Genomic DNA, 16,670 nt, shown 5'->3' on the forward strand with positions numbered 1-16,670 from the left:
GTTCACCAGATTAGCATCCGCCATTCATGTGGAGAAGTGGGGAATCAAACCCGGTTCTCCATATCAAGAGTCCACCACTCCAGACCACTGCTCTTAGCCACTACACCACACTGGCTCCTGAACAAATGTGCATCTGCCAGCCACCTTTTTTGTGCCTGGTGTCACCCCCCCCACACACACACACTAAGAAGCTCACTGAGGACAGCAGTTCTAGCCTAAATCAGCAAGGAAAGAGGCAGCTGTCCTCCCTACACTATGGGCGAAAACGCATGGTCGCTTTAGCCTCCTTTATTCCGTTTCAGCCAGGATTCAGCCAAGATCGAACGCATGCATTTCACATGTGTGTCTACCGACTCCAACTAGTGTGTAACACCTTTTTTTTTTTTTTAAGGTCAGTTAGTAACCTGAAGGCTCATCCTAGCGATTAATTTTGTGATGGAAAAATAAAACAAGTCCAGCAGCACCAAAATTTGTTCCAAACTTCGCTTTCATGAGTCAGGGCTCCCTTCATCAGATGCTCTGAAGTGAGCTCTGACTCACAAAAGATTCTGCTGGAATAAATGGTGTCAGTCCCTTAAGGTGCCGCTGCACTCCTCTTTGGAGTTGCTCCAACAGACTAACAATATTTGTAACTAACAATGGGCGAAAACGCATGGTCGCTTTAGCCTCCTTTATTCCGTTTCAGCCAGGATTCAGCCAGGATCGAACGCATGCGTTTCGCCCAATGTGCATTTGATCCTGGCTGAATCCTGGCTGAAACAGGGAATAAAGTAGGCTAAAGCAACCATGCATTTTCGCCCAATGATTCCCCTCTAGAATTATTTCGTGCTGGAGGCCCATAAACCTCAGTACGTAGTGACGGAAGGTTACCACTTGACCAGCAGCACTCAAAAAAACTAAATTATGTCGGCAGGACTTTTTTTTGTTTAATGTACCACCTCTGGTTTTCATATGATCTCTGCCAAGTTGCTTTGTAAAACCACCCCCTTTCGTCCATCTGTCTTGTTGCTAATAATGTCTCGCTTTGCATGGCAGTCATGATATTTTCCAGCCAGTGGGTCGGAGCCCGACTAAATGATCTGTTTCCATGGATTCCCCCCTTTGTGCTGCAGAGCCTCCTCCCTGCAGGAGCAGCGATTCATGGCCTGCAGTAGGAGGGCAGAAGCGTTTTCTTCTGCTGATTGAAAATGTAGTCTAGATCCAGCCCTGTGTAAGTTCATATTCTTACTCATCCTAAGACACTGCCCTCGGCAGGTGAACTTTGAGCAAAAGAGCCCTTCTAAAGAAAGACCATGGGGTTACTGTTGCATCTTTTCCCTCAGACACCAGGTTGAGGCAACAGGTCTACTGTGGGGACAGTCTTCTGCAGCAGTATAATGGGGACACCGTGAAGGGGAATGCTCTGCACCCCTTAGAATGGTGCCATATAAAATCTGCAGGAACGATCAGCGTGCACCATGGGTAGAACGTCAAACCAGATTACCCGCCATATCTGTCTCGCGTAAGCAAATGCTCTCCATTTTTAATATGGAAGAAGTTGGCTATCACTGCCTTGTGCTTGAATGGCATGGAGGTCTTAAACCTGTGGGCTCTTGGGTGTAGCTTGGGGGAGGTTGAGGCTGGATGCTAGTACACTACCCTCAGTAGCCTATGCTGCATCCAGCAAGGTCACAGAGGTCATAGGGGCTATGGCAAGGCCCCTACAGGTTGAATGATGTGAACTCGAGGGAGGGGGGAGACTGTCCTAAGGAAATGGGATCTGTTTTGTCTGGGATGAGTGGCTAGTTCAGTACCCAACTGGAAGTACGGATGGCGGAGGGAGGGGCTGTGGCTCAGTGGTAGAGGGAGGGGCTGTGACTCAGTGGTAGAGCCTCTGCTTGGCATGCAGAAGGTCCCAGGTTCAATCCCCGGCATCTCCAGTTAAAGGGACTAAGCAAGTAGGTGGTGTGAAAGACCTCTGCCTGAGACCCTGGAGAGCCACTGCCAGTCTGAGTAGACTATACTGACTTTGATGGACCAAGGGTCTGATTCAGTATAAGGCAGCTTCATGTGTTCAAGCTTCATGTGTTCACATTGTTCTAAAATATCTGAGTGCAACAATGCTTTGCTGGCCTTCCCTGCAAAGTTAGGGTTTTTGTTTAGCTCTGCTGTAGCATAATATCTAATTGAATGCACTGCTACTTTCTCCACAGCCAACAGCAACAGTGGCCTATTGGTAGCTAGGAGGGGCCTAGAGTCCAGGGGACCACTGATGTGCTTTTGCTACTGGCCATTAGGATAGAGGTGAGGGGAAGCAAGAGAAGGAAAGCGACAGTGACGTGGTTGAGGAAGAACTGCAGTCAGTCACAGGGGAGATGCCTGCGGCATCTGCTTTGCATGCAAACAGCCCCAGGTCCGAATCTCGAACAGGAGATGATGTAAAAGACCTCCACCTTAGACCCTGGAGAGTCACTGCCAGTCAGAGTAGACAGTGCTGACCTTGGTGGACCGAGGGTCTTCTCTCAGAAGCTGCAACAGTGCTGCCTGTGACTTCCCCACCGCTCCTCATACATAAGGCAAAGATGCACCCATCGTTCACGAACCATCCAAGGAGCGAGAAGGAGAGGAAGTGTGGAAAGGACAAGCCCGCCAACTCCCCCTAAATTTCTATCCCTTCAGTAGTAATTGGTGATGCCTGGCTGTAAAAGTACTGCATTGGCATTGCTTGTGTGCCTCGACTTGAGCAAATGGGGGGCCAAGAGCCATACCAGGTGATGCGTGGGCAAAAGCCAAGTATGCAAACCTCACATCCAACAGCAGAGACCCTTGGCCAGGGAGAGAGTGAGCGGGCCTGTGTTTTGATACAGCCTGAAACTATAAATTCATACAAATACTGTCCACACCAATGTGCTGTGTACAGAAGCGGCCACCCCTATCGTCCCACTCTTTCCAACCGAAAGCAAATGTGTGTATATATATATATATATATATATATGTATATTAATAATATCGTAACATCTTTGAAGCTCTACAGGAAAAAAGATAATGGGTTCTTATTCTAAAATAAGAGGAACTTTTGCAAGATGGCACACCTGTGATCCTTGAGGTCTGCTTGCTGTCTCTGTCTCCCTCTCTCTCTTTTTTTTTTTAGGTTGCGTATGCTTTCAGGCCAAAAGAGCAAGTGGGAATATGGCAAAGAAAAAGAAAAAAACCAACCCGGAAGGGCAGATGGTACTTAAAAAGGAGGATGATCCATTTCATCAAGCCAAGAAGCCGGGCTTGTTGGAAAGTCCGGATAACCCACGCTGCTTCCGGTAGAAATATCAGAGGTCGGGCCCCCAGCCATAGCTCTGAGTGTCTGGCTCACTCCCTGCCCTCCATGTGCTACGATTCCTAAATTATTGTCCATTGTGTAATCCAGACCATTTAGCAAAGGAGTATGCGATGGAAGGGACGATATGGAGGCTGGAGACTGCGGGATTCCATAGGGGCTTCCATCTCTCAAGTCCTGATAGGATTGTCCTGACCCATCGATGGCGAAGGTGCCGTTCATGAGTGGTCCACCAGCCACCTCACCTGCGTTGCTATAAATTCTATTGTTGTGGCCGAGCTCTGACAGTATTTGGTCTTCTGTAAAGGAAGCAAAGGAGACAAGATTTTAGCTGCATTGGCACTAAGGGCCATATCATGCATTTACCATGTAGGGAAAAAAGCATATTTTATCACTCATGAAGTGCAAGTTGAGTCCTCTGTCTCCCAAAAAGTACAGTGCCCTTAAATCCACTAAAAGTTAATGGGGACCACTTGGTTGTACATTTAAACTGTTCAATAGGAACCATGAAAGAGCCCCCTACCTATCCAATATTTCTGCATTCAAGCTCAGAGCCACCTTTACATGAATAAGATTTCAGACCATGCCAACAGCCTTGTTAGCCGGACGCTATGCCCAAATCCCGATGGCCTCTCGCTTATGTATATGCGGTTCCTCAGAACTTGAGGACCTCCCCCATTATGGTGTTATATTGTTCTTTGTACCATGAACCCAGATCTAAATTTCTTATCTCATTTTTATCCAAGATTAGCTGTTTTAGTGACCAGGAGAAGCTCTCTTTCCTCCTGTCCGATACTGACTCTGCTGTTACGCACAATATGTCTCTTTTTGCCCTAGCGGCCAGGAAAATTCGAGCCAGCATTGCAGTTAAACCGAACAGCGCTTAATTGTACGTTGGATTATGGTTCCACTAGGCAAGACTGCCAAGAATAAAGGATTAGGTGGACAAAATTCCATGACTCTGATCACCTTGTGCAGAATTGGGTACATTTTTGTGTGAGGGGACTGTGATCGCTCTCAGCTATGGGGCTCTTTGCTTGGAATTGCTGCCGTGTATATTTATTCCAACAGAGCAATTCCTTACCATTAATTTCAGCTTGTAACCACATTCTTATTAAGCGTTCATATAGTACTGACCCCCGTGCCCACTAATTCCACTCTAACCAGCAGAGAATTTGAAGCTACAGGAGTAAAGAAGATGTAGCTGTATGGAGTCTAATTGGTAATCAAGCATAAAATGTCACTCTGTAGACCACAAAACAGATCACATTAAATTCAGTAGGATTTCTGCAGAAATGCACTTAAGACCAGGCTGTACATTAGTTTTCCGGGTGACTCTCATTAAACCTTGAGCAACTAACTGTACAATCGGGAGTTGTTTTGGGACGTGTTAAGCTCAACCATTCACACAATATAAAAAACTGTAGTCCCTTTAAAATTCAGTCACCTAAGTATTGAATTTGAGAATAACCCCCCCTCCCAAAAAAATTCTATGTCAGCACAGGTAATTGAGGCAGGGGATATGAAGAAAAGGAGGGACAGGTGTCCCACATTTAATCCTACAAGCCACACAGTTCCAGGGTTGGTCTATGCTCGTCACCACTGACCATCACAGAAAATAGTGACAATAGCCGTCCCACTGTTGCCAATATTGGCTGTGTGCCAAGGATCCTCCACATATATAGTTGATGTTTTCATTTTTCATGAAGCCAGTATGGCACAGTGGTTAGGATGCTGGACTAGGACCTAGGATACCCAGGTTCAAATCCACTTTTTGCACTGAATTTCTCTGGTTCAACTTGGGATAGTCACATTCTCTCAGCATAACTTACTTCACACAACTGTGAGGATAAACCAGAGGAACTATGTGTACCATCCTGAGCTCCTTGGAGAAAGGCAGGATAGAAATTTACTAAATAAATGAATAAAACCAGAGCACGGAGAGCACAGAAAGCATCCTGGTTGTCACTTGGACGGCAAAGAGGCCATCCATTAACCCTCACTTATCATTCTCCCTCATCACTGATCATCTATTTGTGCCAAGCAAAAATTTTAAGAAAACACAACCCTCCAAGATTACTAATCGGGGCCAGAATGGGGGATGCCTGTGGGTTAATTTACAAAGCCATTCTGCATGCAGCCATATTTTCCTGTCGCAACCTGATGATCAGAACTGTTTGTCAAAACCACAAGTAACAATTATGTGACAAATGATTCAGAGAACTAATTTGCCATACCCACGGTGTCCATCTAGTAGAATATACACAGAAGGAGAGAAGAAGAGTCGGTTTTTCTATGCCGACTTTCTCTACCACTTAAGGGAGACTCAAACCGGCTTACCATCACCTTCCCTTCCCCTCCCCACAACAGATACCCTGTGAGGCAGGTGGGGCTGAGAGACTGTGACTTGCTCAAGGTCACCCAGCTGGCTTTGCGTGTAGGAGTGGGGAAACAAATCCAGTTCACCAGATTAGCATCCGCTCATGTGGAGGAGTGGGGAATCAAACCCATTCTCCAGATCAGACTCCACCACCCCAAACCACTGCTCTTAGCCACTACACCACACAGAGGGGGCAGGGAAGCAAATATCTGGATTTCTACACACACACACACACACACACACACACACAGAAATGACCTGTGACCTGGGGCATAGGCATCCATGTGCATTCATCTTGCCCTGCCCATACAATCTTTCTATTTATCCTTTTCAGTGAAGGATTCATTGTGCACAGGCACCGGAGCAACTGCGCATTTGTGTGTATAGGCGCCATCACAGGACAGATGCCACATTCAACAGGGAAAGAAGCCCAGGCACAAACCTTATTCTGCACGTACACTGAGAGGAACAGTGTACACACACAGCCAGTGACAGTTACAGACCCAAATATCTGAGCCTGAATCCATTTCAACGAGCAAACGTCCTTTGCCCCCGCGAAGAAAAACCGAACATCTACCATTAGCCCTTCCTATCCCCACTCCAGCCTACCTCGGAAGCTCAGCTCACTGTCACTAACCCCACAGTCCTCTGCCGAGCTCTCTTTTTCATGCTTGCTGCCTCCTCGGTTCCTCTTGACGCTCTTGTAGAACTGCCCCCAGCGGTGCCGCCCAGCGTCTTTCTTCAGGCGTTTCTCTTTGGCCCTCCTGTTTTGAAACCAGACCTGCAGCCAAAGGGAGAATTTTAAAAAATGGTTACCGGAGTGCAACTGACATAGTCCTTGAGAATCACGTAGAATCAGAGCGTCTTAGCCTGGGTCATAGAATCATAGAGTTGGAAGGGACCACCAGGGTCATCTAGTCCAACCCCCTGCACAATGCAGGAAACTCACAACTACCTCCCACACACACACACCCAGTGACCCCTACTCCATGCCCAGATGATGGCCAAGATGCCCTCCCTCTCATCATCTGCCTAAGGTCACAGAATCAGCGTTGCTGACAGATGGCCATCTAACCTCTGCTTAAAAACCTCCAGGGAAAGAGAGCCCACCACCTCCTGAGAAAGCCTGTTCCACTGGGGAACCACTCTAACTGTTAGAAAATTCTTCCTAATGTCTAGACGGAAACTCTTTTGATTTAATTTCAACCCATTGGTTCTGGTCCGACCTTCTGAGGGAACAGAAAACAACTCGGCACCCTCCTCTATGTGACAGCCCTTCAAGTACTTGAAGATGGTTATCATATCCCTTCTCAGTCTTCTCCTCTTCAGGCTAAACATACCCAGCTCCTTCAACCTTTCCTCATAGGACTTGGTCTCCAGACTCCTCACCATCTTTGTTGCCCTCCTCTGGACACGTTCCAGCTTGTTTACATCTTTCTTAAATTGTGGTGCCCAAAACTGAACACAGTACTCTAAGTGAGGTCTAACCAGAGCAGACAGCAGAGATCCAGGAGGCCTGTATTCCAAATCCTGCTTTGGTCGCGGACGGATTGTGCTTCAAACAGAAGTTCAGTGGCAACTTGAAGACGAACACAATTTATTTCAGCATAAGCTTTCGTGAGTTGGAGCTCATTTTATCACCTGCCTAGAGTGTGAACCCACAGGAGATATTTAGTTAGAAGCAACCCAGGGGCTACTGGACTTTCTGTTTGGCTTTGCTTGTAATATAGCTACTAGTATAGCTGCACAGAGCCCAGTGGCGCAGAGTGGTAAGCTGCAGTACTGTAGTGCAAGCTCTGCTCATGACCTGAGTTTGATCCCAACGGAAGTTGGCTTCAGGTAGCTGGCTCAAGGTTGACTCAGCCTTCCATCCTTCCAAGGTCGGTGAAATGAGTACCCAGCTTGCTGGGGGTAAAGGGAAGATGACTGGGGAAGGCACTGGCAAACCACCCCGCAAACAAAGTCTGCCTAGGAAACGTCGGGATGTGATGTCACCCCATGGGTCAGGAATGACCCGTTGCTTGCACAGGGGACCTTTACCTTTACCTTTTTAATATAGCTACCCATGTGGAATGATTAACAGGACAATAGTTGTTTGGGTGTTTGAAAATCAAATAACAAAGATGAACAATATAAATAACTAAGCAATATATAAACAGTAATGTGGGGTATTTTAAAGAGATTATTTCTTAGCCCAAATTTCCCTATATAAGTTTTGTTTGAAGGTTCTAGCAGGGGAGCGCAGCTATCATATACCCTTGACCGAAGAATGGTACACTCCTTTTATCTGGGGTGGTCGTCCTCTTCCACCGAGCGCGCAGCTTCGGGAGGGACGCACATGGAGCGGTGAGGGCGGTAGGGGACACCCGCCTAGCCAGCCAGATCAGCCGAATCAACCCTGGCGATCAATGGGGTGACAGATGTCGCAGCCAGATCACCCTCATATCCCCCTATATAAGTTATTAATTGGTAGAAATGGGATTGTAACACCCAGAAGGAATGTTAACCCAAGGCATAGTAACATACAACCAACCAGCCTTCAAAGATGAACTTAAATATTAACCCACAAAGTTGTATGACCCAATCAAAACCATTTCATACCTTCCTGAGGAGTTCAATGAAACTCAAAAATTTCTACATAATCAAAGAAATTTTCCTGAGGGGTACACAGTAAAGTTAAATGACCAGAGACTAGAGAAAAAGGAAATCTTGGCACTTCTTTTGAATCGTTCTTAAAGATCCATTCAGGATTCTTTATTATGTACAGCCATCAGCAGCACACCTAAACCATAATGAATTCTGTCTCTATTCCATCTCATGATTTATAAGCTTTGCAAGATCCATTTATCTTTGTTCTGATGCTACTTTCTGGAACAGATGCACAAGATTCTTAAAAGGTACATCACTGTAGAGCACGCAGAATGTACCACGTTTATGATCCCTGCAAGACAAGCTGCAGTCCTGTTGATGATAAAGGAGTCTTGACCTCCTTTACACTTACTCTCTCTCATATCAATACCTCCCTCTGGTATACTGCAATGTGCTTCTTGATGTCCCTCCACCCTTCCCAGGGTGGAGAGACTTTGCCCATGTAACACAGGGGAGCTGGAAACCATTGAGCATGTATTTTTTAGATGTCCCCTCTACAAGTCAGCCTGCTTCAATATTATTGAGCCTTTGGTTAGGGAAATCTGGTGATGAGGGTGAATGGACCAAAAGGTTTCTGCTGGGAGACAGCTCACCAATCACTACCCAGGTCGCAAAATACTGTGCAGTAGCAATGAAGTTACGTCGCCTTAATGTACTTCCTTAATCTGTGGAAATGTAAAATTGGGTGATTTCTAATTTTGTTGGCCTTGGTTGTAAACATCTACTTAAGAACATAAGAACATAAGAAAAGCCCTGCTGGATCAGACCAAGGCCCATCAAGTCCAGCAGTCTGTTCACACAGTGGCCAACCAGGTGCCTCTAGAAAGCCCCCAAACAAGACGACTGCGGCAGCACCATCCTGCCTGTGTTCCACAGCACCCTAATATAATAGGCATGCTCCTCTGATCCTGGAGATAATAGGTATGCATCATGACTAGTATCCATTTTAACTACCATAAAATGGTAGTTGTATGGTCAGTTTCTGCTTTACCTGCTTTACCTAGCATACTAGCCGCAAATAAAATTTATTTATTTATTCCCTCAACCCTATCAAGTACAGTATCGTGGGATTATAACCCATAAGAAAAAGAGGTTCCGTTTGGGATCCATCTCCAGCCTGACTTTAGCTAAAACCAGGTCAAAACAGAGAGGTGGGCTCCACTCTTATGAAACGGCTTTATACTGAATCAAACCATTGGTCCAACAAGGTTAATCCTGTATAACCTGGGAGTGATTTTCACCCCCTACTACCTGATCATTTTACTGGAGGTGCCGGGGACTGAACCGGGAACTTTCTACATGCAAAGCAGATGTTGTATTACTGAGCCCTGGTCCCACCCTCTACACCAAATCAACCCAGCCATTTTAGATATCTTAGGGACTTATATGTTCATAACTGCCACCAAGTCACAACCAACTTATGGCAACCCCAGCAAAGGGCTTTCAAGGCGAGTGAGAATCAGAGATGGTTTGCCATTGCCTTCTTCTGAAGCATCTCCCTTGGTTGTCTCCCATCCTATACCCCCTTGGTTGTCTCCCATCCAAGTACTGACCCTGCTTATCTTTTAAGATCTGATGAGATCAGGCTATACCAGGCTAACTTTCCTTCCCTTAGGGACTTGTACCCTTTCCAAGATCCATTTCCCTATCCAAAGTCTAAGTCACTGCTGTCACCAATTCCCTCTCCTCCATTAAAAAAAAAAATACTGAATATTTTATATACCAGCTTGGATACGTTTTAGAAGCACAAGTAATTAATGCTTTCAATCAATTATCTGCTTCAACGGAGTCAATATCAGGCCAACTGGCTCACCTGCACGACCCGCATGTCCAATCCAGTCTCAGAGGACAGTTGCTCCCGCACGTGCCTGGCTGGTTTGGGGGAGTTTTTATAGGCATTTTTCAATGTTTCCAACTGCTTGGCTGTAATGGTGGTTCGGGGTCTCTTCGCTCCTGCTTCTGAATCATCTGCAATAGAAATGTTGCCATTATTTTGGAATACAGGGCATGAAGCAAGTATGCAGGAAGGGGAGCCGGTACACACAGTGTGTTTTGGCAGTGTGCAAGGATGAAAATAAAGAAGGAGGAGGAGGAGGAGGAGAGTTGGTTTTTATATACCGACTTTCTCTACCACTTAAGGAAGAATCAAACCGGCTTACAACCACCTTCCCTTTCCCTCCCCACAATAGACACCCTGTGAGGTAGATGGGGCAGAGAGAGCTCTAAGAGAGCTGTGACTAGCCCATGGTCACCCAGCTGGCTTCATGTGTAGGAGTGAGGAAACCAACCCGGTTCACCAGATTAGCCTCCACTGTTCATGTGGAGGAGTGGGGAATCAAACCCAGTTCTCCAGATTAGAGTCCACCACTCCAATCCACTGCTCTTAACCACTACACCACGCTGGCTCTCTAACCCCAGCACAGTGGCGACGAGGGCTTTGTTGCTTGCACTTTTAAAGGCCACTTTGCATACGCGGTTCTGAAAGTGACACAAATGCATTGGCATATCGCAGCAACTGTATAGGTATCCTTGGCAATGTGTCTTGACTAACTTCACGTTGGGTGTCTGCCACCCAGGTTTGACTCCGCATAATGTCTGAAGTAGCTCGTGGAATGTACACGCTCTGAGGGCTGGTAAAACAGGATCTGAATGTACCCATCTAGTCTGTGAGTTCATTTTCATTATTCATCCTTTTTATGGGTTGGGGGTATAGGAAATACACCCTGGACTGGATCCAGACTAAATTTTCCCATGGCTGAATGCAAGTCCCCTGCCTTCAACCACCCACAGCAGCCCACTGATCTCTATGAAAGGCTATTCCTGGGGGAATGGGGACCCTGAGGGGGAGGTCAGCAGAAGGATGGGGAAATCAGGGGAAACTGCCCATTTATTTATTTCCAGGATCAGAGGAGCAGGCCTATTATCTTGGGTGCTGTGGAACACAGGCAGGATGGTGCTGCTGCAGTCGTCTTTGTGGGCTTCCTAGAGGCACCTGGTTGGCCATTGTGTGAACATACTGCTGGACTTGATGGGCCTTGGTCTGATCCAGCAGGGCTTTTCTCATGTTCTTATGTTCTTGGTCCAAACCAATGGCTCCCTCAGTCCAACAAAACAAGAGGAAAGATCTCCCCCAAAGGCACAGCTTTGAGAAATGTTTAGTTGGCAACACGTTTATGAAAATCTAAGTTGTTGGACCACTACGCATTCTCCGCATTTCCCCCATTCCAATTCCACTTCTGATTTTAATTTACATAGCAACTTCCATGCATACACTTTCACTCTAAAAACCTTCTGTACATACCATCCCATTGCAATTTAATGCTTCCCAGAGGAAAGATGGGATAAAAATGAATAAAAGTGCATGCGTTCTGTACACTCAAGGCATACAAAAATGTTGTGGTTATATTTCTTATTCCTTTGCCATTGACACAGGAGTGTAGAGGAGACTGTCCGTGGAAAAGGCATTTTGCTAATTTCTGCTTAGGAAGACAAACTCTGAAACGTGGAACTATTTGCACTCTCCCTGTAATGGTACTTTCCTGGCTTGGAGCTAGCCATTAGTAATTTGCAGCCAGACCTCACATTACTTTGATTGTACGGCTTGCAGAGGTGCGAGTGCACACTTTGGGAATCCTTGTGTAAAAAAAGAAAAGCAGAGCATGTCTTATACCAGTTCCTTCCACAGCTAAATTAGTCAGCGTGGTGTAGTGGTTAAGAGCAATGGTTTGGAATGGTGGACTCTGACCTGGAGAACCGGGTTTGATTCCCCACTCCTCCACTTGAGCGTCGGAGGCTAATCTGGTGAACTGGATTTGTTTCCTCGCTCCTCCACACAAAGCCAGCTGGGTGATCTTGGGCAAGTTACAGTTCTATTAAGAGCTCTCTCAGCCCCACCTACCTCACAGGGTGTCTGTTGTGAGGAGGGGAAGGGAAGGTGATTGTAAGCCGGTTTGAGTGTCCCTTAAGTGGTAGAGAAAGTCGTCATATAAAAACCAACTCTTCTTCTTCTACTTGAAGTGAGCTTTTCACTGCATGTTAACTCTGCAAGGCCTCCAGCGAATGGTCGCTCCTCTGCCCCCTTGCCATTAAATCAAAACCTACACCCCACCTTCAAATCCAGTTCAATTGCCAATAACGACGGATGAAGCAATCTTAAACTTTCCAGTGAAAGCAGCAACAGTTTTATCCTCAAATAGGGTTGAAGTTGCCAGGCTAGAATCTTTGTTTCCCGGCTAATTTTAAAAACTGGTAGCAGGCTTAGCAGCCCTTCTAACATTTCATCCACTGCAGGCCTTTGGAACTGGCCAGAGTACTCCTTTTGAGTACATAGGAAGAAAATGCTGTTGATACGTGGAAGCACAAATGCCAATTCCATAACTGCAAATAGCTCTCCCACTAAAATTTCCACTAACAGAAGGCACTTCTGTTCAGACTGAAGTTTCCTGTGTTCCATCTCCTGCTGCATCCCCACTGATCACCCTGAAAAGCTGTTGTTGGGGGGGGGGGACAGGACCATTGGGAACACAATAAGGGGCAGATCAGGGAGCCCATAAGCAGGAAGGAATCGTCAGAAATTACCCCATTGCCAACAAAGGAAATGAGATTCAATCCACTGTCTGTTGCCTTGTTAACAAAATATCTTACTGCCAAGGCCCACCCGGTTTTTATATGCCGACTTTCTCTACCACTTAAAGGAGAATCAAACCGGCTGACAATCACCTTCCCTTCCCCTCCCCACAACAGACACCCTGTGGGGTAGGTAAGGCTGAGAGAACTGTGACTAGCCCAAGGTCACCCAGCTGGCCTTATGTGTAGGAGTGAGGAAACCAACCTGGTTCACCAGATCAGCGTCTGCCGCTCCTGTGGAGGAGTGGGGAATCAAACCCGGTTCTCCAGAGTCCACCGCTCCAAACCACTACTATTAACCACTATACCACGCTGGCTCTCAACCACCTTCCCCTCCTTCTCCCTGCGCCCCAGCATTCCCTACCACCTCTTTCTGCACACCTCCACAGGCTGCAAACCTTTGCGACGCCAAAGCTATTGATAGTCCCGAGTCAATAATAGAAATTAAGCAATATTCAATCCGCGATCTCCCAGCCTCGCCTCCCCCACTGATCCCCCCCTCACCAATAGGCATTGCATCACCCTAGCCAAATTGATTAGGTCAAAATAGAGTCCTTAATTAATGAGAAGTCAGGGCTTGTCAACATGAAATCCATTAAAGACCAGTTCAGTTTTAATTTCAGTCAGGCACCGTTTGGCAGTCTCTGTGGATTCATTAGCGTTTGGTGATCTATAGCCTCTTTCTGTCTCACTTCCCTCAATCCACCCCCAATTCTGGGTTTTTCACCTCCAGTAAATATTGGCATTTTAGACCTCGAGATGAAAAATGGGAGACTCTTTGGGTTAAGGGCCAGATTAAGCTGATGTGCAAGCGGCGACTCTGTTGCCTCCGGGAGAGCCGAGCCTAGAGTTTTCTTTTGGCTCCTGGCGTTCCTTCATCCGCAGCATCTTACACTGAAGAAAGATGGCAAGGATCCTTAAAGCTCATTGCTAGTTCCCTGGGAATACTTGAGAGGAATGCTCAAGAGGAAAGCACTGAGAACTGGACCACGGTTCTAGGCACCTGCAGAATCAATCAGATGTCCAGGCCCAGTGAAAAGGAGTGCCCCTGGACAAGTCATTATATCTAATAGCACACTGCCTGCCCCTTGGGTAGCTTTCACTATTTGCCCAATGAGACAATTCCAGACAAAGTAAAGGTCTCTGCCTATTTGGGAGACTCTCCAAGTATGCAGTCAAAAATGTGTAAAGTGCTGTCAAGTTGCCGCTGACTTATGGTGCCCGTGTAGGATTTTCAAGGCAAGAGACGAAGAGATATGGTTTGCCATTGCCTGCCTCTGCACAGCAACCCTGGACTTCTTTGAGAGCCAGCGTGGTGCAGTGGTTAAGAGAACTGGGTTTGATTCCCCACCCTCCACATGAAGCCTGCAGGGTGACCTTGGGCTAGTCACAGCTCACTTATAGCTCTCACAGCCCTACCTACCTCACAGGGTGTCTGTTGTAGGGAGGGGAAGGGAAGGAGATTTTAAGCCGATTTGATTCTTCCTTAAGTGGTAGAGAAAGTCAGCATATAAAAACCAACTCTACTTCTTCTTCTCCCATCCTAGTACTAACCAGGGCCAAACCTGCTTAGCTTCCGAGATCTGATGATGGCCAGCCTAAGTCATCCAGCCTTTGTAAATTACCCCACATAAGAAAATACCCTGACGAGGACTGAGCATGCACTTGGAATAGATAGTACACTGAGAGTCAGTTACATGGGGGAAAGACCTATTGAAGGCTCTGCAAGGTTAGAGAGGGAGGTTTTGATTGGTTTCCATGTCCAATTTAAGGTGCCAGTTTTGACCTTTAAAGCTTTTCATGGCATAGGACCGATATCACTAAAGGACCCCCTTCTCCCATATTGTATTATTTTATTTATTTACAGAATGTATATTCCACCATGCTGCCCAAGAAGCACACCAAGGTGGCTGACAACTGTGAACAAAACATTATAAAAAGATCATAAAACTGAAAGTAAAATACTGGAATATATAAACACAGTCCTAGCAATTTAAAGATAGGCCAGGAAGAAGAGGTCAATGAGGGAAACAAAGAAGGAAACAAAGGAAACAGAGGAAACAAAGAAGCCTTCACCTGCTGGCAGCCAGCGACAGAAGGGACTGATGAATATATCCGAGGAGGGAGGAGCCACAGTTTTGGTGCCCCAACCAAGAAGGCTCTTTCTTGCGTTGCAACTAGGGGTGTGCATATTGATATGTCGAATTTTTAAAAAACCCGGAAAATTCCTTTTTGGTATTTTTCAGGAGGTATTTGGTATTTTTCAGCAGCAACAAATGGAGGCCGAAAAAGCAGACACCGAATAATGCTGAGTTTATTTGGCATTATTCAGGACCGCTATGGCTCCGACACCATTTTTTTTTAGCCTACCCCCTCCCTTCCCTCATTTTACTTACCTGCAATTTGCTTCGGCATGGCAGCAGAGCACTGCTGCCGGGGTGAAGGACTGGAGATGGGGCTGGCAGGTAAGTAAGGGAGGGGGAGCCCTACCTCCAATCTGCTTTGGCACGGCACGGCAACAAAGCGCAAGCTCTGTTGCCGCACCGAAGTGGTCTGGTCCCTATGACCCACCCCGGTCAGCATCTGGGCTACAGAATTTTGTACCAATTGAAGTTCCTGAACATTTTTCAAGGGCAGCCCCACGTAGAATACATTGCAGTAATCTAATCTAGATGTTGCCAGGGCAGATCTTTTCTGCCTAGGAAAGGCCACAGCTAGTTAACCTGTTGAAGCAAGTAAAAGGCACTCCTGGCCAGTGTTAAGGAATTAGTAATTTGTGGACTTGCCCTAACATCACAAGGCCTTAGTTCTAGAACAGGGATTAGAGACAAGATGTTTCAGTTGCTCTTCCTAAAAGTTGTTTGAAGCCATTCCTCATTCTGGTAGTCGTTATCTACGGACTCAGAAATGTTAGAGAGCCATGGCCAAAGCTGAATTTCTCTGGGCCCCATACCAGCTTGCAACACAGGCCCTGTACATACACACATGACCCCAACTATATACAGGACTAGTGTTCTTCTCAGCACTTCCTTGGAAAATGCTGGGAGATTTTGGGGGTGGTGACTAAGGAGGGTGGCGTTTGGGAAGGATGAGACATCACTTCCGAGTGACACTGCCTCCCCTAATGTCTGTGGTCCATACTTGGAGGCTCCCTGTGTGGAAGCCAGTTTTTCCCGTTCCTCAGTTTCTCAGGTATGGGAAATTGGGGCTGGAGTGGGAATTCCCTGCCCCAGGCAGGTAAATGGGAAGCCTATACATGACTAATGTTAGGTTTCCAACTTCCAGGTACTAGCTGGAGATCTGCTATTACAACTGATCTCCAGCCTATAGAGATCAGTTCCTCCCCTCCCCAAACCCCTCTCTCCTCAGGCTCCACCCCAAAAATCTCCAGGTATTTCCCAACCCGGAGCGGGCAACCCTGCTAATGGTACAATCCTATGCTGAGCTACTCCTGTGTACACCAATAGATTACAATGGACTTAGAATGGAGGAACTCTGAATAGGATTGCACTCTAACAGGTATGCGTGCGGGAGGTTTCATAAGTCATTAAACAAGCTGATTTCTAAAATAATATCTATAAACCATATAGTGGTAGTATTCTTGTATGCCAAGGCCCCATAAACACCTCATTGCTTGGGTGCTGATAGAAACAGGAAGAAAATGCTGGGACAACTACCAAAGTTGTGTCAGAAAAAGTATAGGCT

The 16,670-nt window shown here is 46.5% G+C and overlaps 1 protein-coding gene across 1 annotated transcript in view; it reads right to left on the reverse strand.

Annotated features, from left to right (window-relative positions):
• Nucleotides 1-3,204: 3,204 nt before the first annotated feature.
• LHX4 (LIM homeobox 4) overlaps nucleotides 3,205-16,670 on the reverse strand; it is a 68,864-nt gene continuing 55,398 nt past the window's right edge. The window contains exons 4-6 of the mRNA XM_056844693.1: nucleotides 10,153-10,307; nucleotides 6,300-6,471; nucleotides 3,205-3,609 (exon numbers count right to left, since the gene is read on the reverse strand). Coding sequence (XP_056700671.1) covers nucleotides 3,215-3,609; nucleotides 6,300-6,471; nucleotides 10,153-10,307 — 722 coding nt within the window. The 3' untranslated portion in view covers nucleotides 3,205-3,214. The remainder of the gene's footprint in view (nucleotides 3,610-6,299; nucleotides 6,472-10,152; nucleotides 10,308-16,670) is intronic.

This window comes from Euleptes europaea, chromosome 2 (assembly GCF_029931775.1).
Source record: "Euleptes europaea isolate rEulEur1 chromosome 2, rEulEur1.hap1, whole genome shotgun sequence".
Taxonomy (NCBI): Eukaryota; Metazoa; Chordata; class Lepidosauria; order Squamata; family Sphaerodactylidae; genus Euleptes; species Euleptes europaea.